General features: G+C 42.3%; 1 protein-coding gene across 1 annotated transcript; it reads right to left on the bottom strand.

Annotated features, from left to right (window-relative positions):
* Window positions 1-3,222: 3,222 nt before the first annotated feature.
* Window positions 3,223-5,137, bottom strand: LOC147892938 (3,9-dihydroxypterocarpan 6A-monooxygenase-like). Its single transcript, XM_087387635.1, has 2 exons — window positions 4,125-5,137; window positions 3,223-4,049 (listed from the first exon to the last, which is right to left on the bottom strand). Exons 1-2 carry the CDS (start codon window positions 5,094-5,096, stop codon window positions 3,429-3,431), a joined length of 1,593 nt encoding a protein of 530 aa, XP_087243761.1. The 5' UTR covers window positions 5,097-5,137; the 3' UTR covers window positions 3,223-3,428.
* Window positions 5,138-7,740: the final 2,603 nt, after the last annotated feature.

The following is a 7,740-nucleotide window of genomic DNA, read 5'->3' as shown; positions in this document are numbered from 1 at the left end:
TCCTTATATATATATATATACACCTTTGTAAGACTAGAATATATCCAATCATACAAATTTAGAATTAGTGTTGTAAATAACTGCTATTTATAAGGCGCAGCCTTTTATCCAGCAAGCTATCATGCTGCATATCATAAAGAAATGGCTGTAACCAAAAAGGAGCATGATCTGAATGGGGGAAAGCATAATCAGCCCATAAATTACCATAATGCAGCATACTTATGCACATTAAGCATATATCAGTGATCAAGTCTGGCCCAATAAAGTGACTAAGCATTAGGCTGAAAAGTATACCCGGGAGACAAAGGTTGTGTCTCTTTCCAAAGGTCAACAAGACCGAACTGAAAAAAAGTAGTTGAGTCCATTGTACATGCTCCAAGGCAAGCATATGACTATAATCAGATGTATTATCTACTGGCTGTGGAGCATTATTAAAAACCACCACAAAGAAAAGTGTTTTGCCTCCAAGGATACAACTGCATACCTTGCCAAATTAATGCTCTACTATAAGATGCTTGTGGTGCATGGACCGAGGCAAACTCTAGAATTTCTCCATGCAAAAGACGTTGCATAACAATCCATCAACCTTCTTGGTCATTGAATGACACAACAATCTGCAAAGCATGTTTCACAAGAATTAGAACTCCAGAAAATGCATGGTCACCTGTATAGAAAATGTCATATCCTGCAAAACCGTCTGGTCTCCATAATCATGCTGATTTTTATGCTCCTGTAAGGCCACTATATCAGGCTACAATCTCTTTATATATGCCCATACATTCCATTTTCACAAGTCACATAATCCTTGTACATTTGATTTGTGCCAGCATATTCACATATTTACAGATATATACATGCGCTATCATACAAATAAAGGCGCAAATCAAGACTGCATGTCAGCCTCAATAGCCAGACATAATCCTAACATGACACTAGATCCTGTGGGCCAAGCAATAACAAGGCAACTTCATCCTCTAGGAAAAGAGTACGACTAATTGTCACTGCAGCCCAAGTACCCCGTGCTAGAATTCTCAGCTAGGGTATGTCCATTGGATGATGCACTAGTCCACCTACGAGGTGGAGGCCGTCTCCTAGCAAAGACTATTATCCTTGGGGAGTGCCCACCTTCAATGATGTTTTTTCCTTGGCTTTTTCCTAGGCTGCAGAGGGTAATTGAACATTGCCATTGCCAATGGCGGACTTTGGCCCTCCCCTTACCCTACACAGTAGTGGCTGGTTTTTTTAATCTTATTTTTTAGCCTAGAGGTCTCAGAGGAATCCTTGGTATAAGCATTGCTTCTGGAGGCATCTTGTGCAAAGCTACTGGACATTGTTGTGAGGCCATGGCCAAATTTTCGGCATTCAAAACAAGCACTTGCAAATAGACCCCACTTAAGCTTATAAAAAGCACTGCCCATTTCAACATTATTCACAGTGATAGTAGGATTCCAGCGTGAGGACATCCAGGTCCCATAAGATGCAAATTTTATTAGAATTCCCATGTTGTCGGGGTGGACACACTGCCTTATCCAACGAGGCTGCAATCTTTGGCAACAGCTTTTCCAGACATTAAGGAAAATCCACAAACTCTACCCGAACTAGGCAGCGATGCCAAATTAGGGATGGATGATCTCATCTACGAGACAAAGACAAAACATGCACCATCTACTGTCCATAATAGAGAAGAGAATGCTCCAGAAGCATTTGCTTATGTTATCATCATAACTACTTCGAAGAACCCCTTGGCTGCAAGCATCCTCCCAAAATTCACGTCAGCCACCCTACGTTTGCTGCAACAGGCATCCGACTTGGGGGAAAATATAAGAACTGCATTTTTGTATATTCCCTAATCAGATCCCAATCTCCTTAGATTAAAATCAAACATTATGGGCCGTTGGATCGTTGGATTTAGAGAGGACAATTAGGGAATTCTCCATCCTTAGATTAGAATGGAATCTTATGGGCCATTGGATCGTTGGATTTAGTGATTGAATACTTAGATTAGAATGGAACATTTTGGGACATTGGATCGTTGGATTTAGAGATTGAATATTGTACATTAGATCTAAGAATTTGAGATTCAAGAAGTTCCGAGTGACATGTGTCCATTCGTAATGGCCAACAGCGGCAACGCTTCAATTCTTATGCGTGGAGGTCGTAGAAACATTGCGCAAGCCACCCATGCCAGTGGTTTGGCCAATTAACGCATTCTGTCTGATTGATGGAGTAAAAATGCTTCTAAGGTTTAAGGGAATTGTTCCGCACCCTGAATTTCTATGTGTTTTGTCTACAACACAGTCCACGAAACTAGTTCGCACTGTGGATTTCTGTGTGTTTTGTGTATTGCACAGCCCACGGATTCGATGTATATGTGGGTTCTATGCTGCCGAAGTTCTGCTAGCAATGGAGTATATTTGAGCATGATTGGCTTAATGTACAGGGATCAGTTGAAAAACGTACTGGTGGTGAAGGGCGAATATATATAATACTTTTAAGCACCACAAATTCTACCAGTGATGGAATATAATTGAACATGATTGGCATAATGTATGAGGATCAGTCCCAGAACGTATTGGTGGTGGAGGGCTAAAATATAATACGATCAAGCGCGATGAGTCTATCGAAAGGACAACGTGCATAGTATCTTGGGTTCGGATCATGCGGGGGAGGAGAATGCAAATTAGTGGCGATGGGTCGAGGAACACCAAGGGTGCCGACCAGAGTGTTGGAACTGTACAAAAAAAACCTTTGCGAGGCTATATAACGGAAAGCTCATGACAAAACCGTTGTTGTAGTGAAGCATTTCCATACCACCATCTATTTCCAACGTTAAGGTCTGTTTTGAGCATACATCCCCCACTTTGTCTTCGGAACATGACGAAGCTCTTAGCATACTGAAAGCAGAGAGAAGATGCTACTGGTTTATGACAAGTTGGGCGAATGGTAGTTTGGGCGATGTTCTCTTCAATGGTCGAATGCTTGATTTAAAAAAACACTTTAATATCTTCCTATGGGTAGCAGTGTCCTTACACTTCCTTCACAAAGAGGGAGAGGTCTACGTCGTGCAAATATGTGAGACCATGAAACACGATTCTAGAGATGATACTCGAAGACAAGCGACACGAGGAAAAAATTACAAGCATTATTCTTTTGTGGTCGGGAGTGCAACGCTGGCTATAATGATCACACTGCATGGCACACGCAAACCTTCCAATCATTCCCTTATCTTTAATATTGTGTGGCTTGCCATGGGTTACACACTAGGGGTTACACACTAGTCTATATATAGATAGATAGATAGATAGATAGAATGATAGATAAATAGATAGATAGAGTGAGTTATAATAGCAATAATGTCATGTTTTCCTTAAACGTCAACTTCGAGTTTTCTTGTCAATACACAATGTTCCCATGGCTTGTTACAAAGCTTATGGAGATATTGCTGCATAAAGATGTGCAGGCAACCTGGGCGTCGACCTTGCCTTGAGCGGCTGCGCCATCCCAACCGTGAGGCCAGGCTTCTCCTTCATCTCCACGCTATCGATCAGTGACCACTCGAACCCTTGCACTAGATTGCTTAGCGTCAGATGCACCATGTGCATTCCCAACAGCCACCCCGGACACCCCCTCCGTCCTGACCCGAACGGCAGTAACTCAAAATGCCCACGAACTTCTCTATTGCTTCCGTCAAATCTCTCCGGCCAGAACTCCAGTGGTTTCTCCCACACACTCGGGTCAGTGCCTATCGCCCATGCGTTCACGTACGCTACTGTTTTGGCCGGGATATTAAAGCCAGCCACCACGCACGGCTTCGTCGATTGATGAGGTGCAATTAACGGCGCAGGTGGGTGCAATCTCATCGTCTCTTTGACCACTGCTCGCAGGTAAGGCAACTGAGCGATGTCGGACTCTTGAACGAGCCGCTGGTTTCCCACTACAGATTCTATTTCATCTTGGAGCTTCTTCGTGACTCTTGGGTTTCTCAACAGCTCTGCCATTGCCCACTCAATGCTCACGGAGGCTGTGTCTGTTCCACCGGCATACATATCCTGAGGACACAAGGCATGCGTTAGCGAGCGGCAGTTTTGAATGTCTAAACAAAAATTGGAATTTGATCATAGTACCGTCAAGACCGCCTTGATATTGTCATCTGTAATCGGCAAGTCTCGCTGGCTCTTCTCGTCTGAGAAAGATAGAAGAACGTCCAACAGGTCCTTATTAGGACGATGAGACTCCTTGATCCTCGACTCCCGGCGATCATCAATGATTTTTTCAAACGCGGTGCTTAAAGTTTTTCTGACAATCTTCGAACGCCTTACGTAGCCTTGCAAGTCCATCCACTGCAAGTATGGGATGAAGTCCCCAATATTGAACGCGCCAAGAAGAACAATTATTTCTGACATCAGCTCAACAATGTTTCTGGAGGCATCTTCCGACCCGCTCATCAGCGCAGAGAATGTTCTCCCGAGGGTCATCCTGGAGATGATGTTACTAGTTACAGATGATACCCTTGGACGTAGCGTTATTGCCCCGGCTGTTCTGCTGTCTTTCCAAATAGATCGGATCATGGCAGAAACTTCCTCTTGTCTTATAGGCTTGAAAGCTTCGAGCCTCTGTTTACTGAAGAGGTCCGTAACACAAAGTTGGCGAACCAGGCGCCAGTAAGGGCCGGAAGGAGCCAAACCGACGTCTGAGCGATCGAACATGATGTAAACAGCCGCCGCAGTTCGCATTCGAGAAGCAAATGCGAGGTCATTCGTTTGTAGAATTTCTCTGGCCAAGTCCGGTGTGTGCGCGACGATAACAGGGACGGAACCAAAGCGGAGCCCTAACAACGGACCATAAACTTTGGAGAGTCTATGGAGCGAGCGGTGTGGCAGTTCTCCGAGCAAGTGCAAGTGGCCAACGATGGGCAAGGAGCGAGGGCCGGGTGGGAAAGTGGAGGCACGTTTGCGCCACTTCGTGAACAAGAGAAAGGAAGCAATGAGGCAGACCATGAAGGAAGGGACGAAAAGCAGCAAAGAAAGTGAGCTAACCGGAAAGGGGAAGCGTGCAAGCATCTCTGCGATCATTTTGCACCACCCCATGATCATCATCTTGCAGCAGAGAAACAAGGAATCAATGATTCTCACACGATCTTGATGAGAAACAATGAATCAATGATTCTCCTTCCGAAGTTTTTGGTGCCCTTCTTTGGCTAATTTCCTCTGCAATATATAGCTTCTTTGGTCGGCACGTCCAGTCATGCACCGTGCCTTGGAAATTCGAGGACGGAAATTCAAGAAGAGCCCCTCCTCTTCTTGCAATCGAAAGTGACTATTCTCATTGTCGGTTCTTTGTTACACGTCCAACCTTCTATGTCGCTTCTTAGTAGGCGGACGTACTTCTACGTCCAACCTTCTACGTCGCTTCTTAGTAGGCGGACGTACTTTGTTATGCAAGGACGTAAATTTCTTTGTTGCTCTTGAGCCACCCATGTGCCTTTCAACCTCACACTCCCCATCTTTCCCTTTCGTCTTTTGAGAGCCAGCGCACACGAGTAGACAATGCACAATTGAAGTCGGTGCCAAAGATCATTTTATTCACGCGCTTCAAATCCTCAACTCGTTTCATGGCTTGGTTGAAATGGACGTGTGAGTATCTCCAAGGAGCCCTCAATGGAGAGTTTTGATTGGCTCTCCCGCATGAGTCTGCACGAGTCCCTGAGCCTTGGAACCGAAGGCTAGCTGCCAGCTTGCTATTGGATGCTAAGAAAATGGCAAACTGGTGCTAGAAATGGCACCCTCCAAAATTGACGTGCCAAATTTCACACCAATGGCGCTTCAAGAGTGTCTCGAAATATGTGCAATGCTCCAAAAATCATCACCAACGTCGCATTTTGGGCACCGTGTGCACTTCCCCTGAGCCATCTCCCTTTTGCTAACTAATTATTTTACCACTTCCCAAGAGTATTTCCACTTCTTGGCACATGGCTCACAAGCCATTTACACCAATAAAATTGACTCTTTTCATAAATGACCTTGGGAGATGCATTTACTTTATATGGCATCTCTAATGTATTCATAGTTGCCTATAAGAAATACTATTCTTTACATCATTTCGATGCCTATTCAAGTTTTTATAAATTAGGTTCTTTTATAGGTGTGATAATTTACATTTGAAGCCTAAAGGCTACCTATCATGGGAACGCTTACATCTTTCTTACATGTACTCAACTTGGAAACAAAAGCTACTTTCAAGAATTCCTTTAAAGACTAACTCATGCACTTGATTATGGGATGGGTTCAACAAAGGAAAACCATCCACTTTCCAAACTGGAAATACACCTTCCATAAGAAAGACCTAGCATTGGAGGCTCATCCTTCATTCAGCTTTTGTATATTAGATACATCCATTATATATTAAAAGAATGCAATATAATGTGTTGATAACATGTCATAGCTATGTCTCAAAGCATATTGAATGGCAACACAACACTTGCCAAGGAAGGGAAAGATCTAGCTAGGGTGTAATCCTATGAAAATATAAGAGTAATTAAAGAAGTATGCACTGTATAAAGTAAAGAAAGCTATATAATTATAGTATCTAGTCAAGCAAAAGGCAGGACTAGTTATAGAAGTATGCACTATAGTAAAGCAATAAAAAGCAATCCTAAAAGACTATTTTGTTTAAGAGATCTATTATGCCTTGTGTTATAATATTTGATGAGGATGAAAGAAAATCTAAATGCTTCAAGCCTTCTTCTAATCCTCATCTTCCAAGGCAAATGGATTGCAGCTCTCAACTATCTAGTATGCAGCTTTAGCAAAAGGATGTATGAGCCCATGACAACTTCTCTTTATGACGTTCTAATATGCATGCTACGTAAGTTTGCCTAATTTGATAGCTTCTTTGAATTCTCTAGCCTTTATGAATAAAAGTGACTTTCACCATTGATTTCAACAAAATTTTGTCCTTATGGTTACAAAAGTATGCATGTTTTTTTTTCAAGTCCAAGTGTTTAACTTAGTTATAGTAAGATATTATGAAATCAGTCACTTATGTCTCTCTGCAACGATGTTTGTTGTTTGAGCGATCTCTTTCATTGCATACAACTACAATAGTTTTTTCATTATACGCCACTACAACAACAATTGAAGCTTCACCGCTAGCAAATATGTCAATCATGACTTCATGCTCCTCCGTGTATGCCTCTACTATATCTGTGATCACACCTCTTTTCTTCTTTATTAAAAACCTTGCAACCCTTGATTCCTCATCTTGACCTTCATCATCCTCAACTTTTTCAGAATAAAAAATATTTGGCTTGTTGGGGTGGTTCACATAACACTCAACGGCATTGAAACTCTTATCCTTGCTAACAAGTGTCAACGCAACATATAAATCATGTGTACTACTAGCAAAAGTGTTAGAGCTTGGTATATAGTTGATACTGCCTCTCAACATAGTGTACTTTCTAGAGACATCCTCAAGAGCATCTTTCAATGCTACCATTTGCCTGACAGACGCATCGTTAAACGCATGTATAGACGCATTTATAAACGGTCTTATAGACGCGCAAATAGATGCTCCCCGAATAGACAGATGCATATATACATGCGTTTATTGACGCACTGATAGATGTGCTACATAATTTTTTTTTTAAAATTTACAAAATGTTGTGTATGTTATGTATGCTATATAGTTACAGGAATCCCATTTTCACATTGTGTTATTCAATTCTTATAGCCAACCCCATTT

This window comes from Dipteris shenzhenensis, chromosome 16 (assembly GCF_047967505.1).
Source record: "Dipteris shenzhenensis isolate YYH24624 ecotype China chromosome 16, Dip_SZ_1.0, whole genome shotgun sequence".
Lineage (NCBI taxonomy): Eukaryota > Viridiplantae > Streptophyta > Polypodiopsida > Gleicheniales > Dipteridaceae > Dipteris > Dipteris shenzhenensis.
The sequence above is the reverse complement of the archived record's forward strand: the minus strand, read 5'-3'. Positions and strand labels throughout refer to the sequence as shown.

Excerpts from the sequence above, each read along its gene's own strand:
- LOC147892938 (XM_087387635.1), bottom strand. The coding sequence starts at position 5,096 with ATGATGATCATGGGGTGGTGCAAAATGATCGCAGAGATGCTTGCACGC. Across the intron at positions 4,050-4,124 it reads ATATCAAGGCGGTCTTGACG|GATATGTATGCCGGTGGAAC; the intron begins GTACTATGATCA and ends TTGTGTCCTCAG.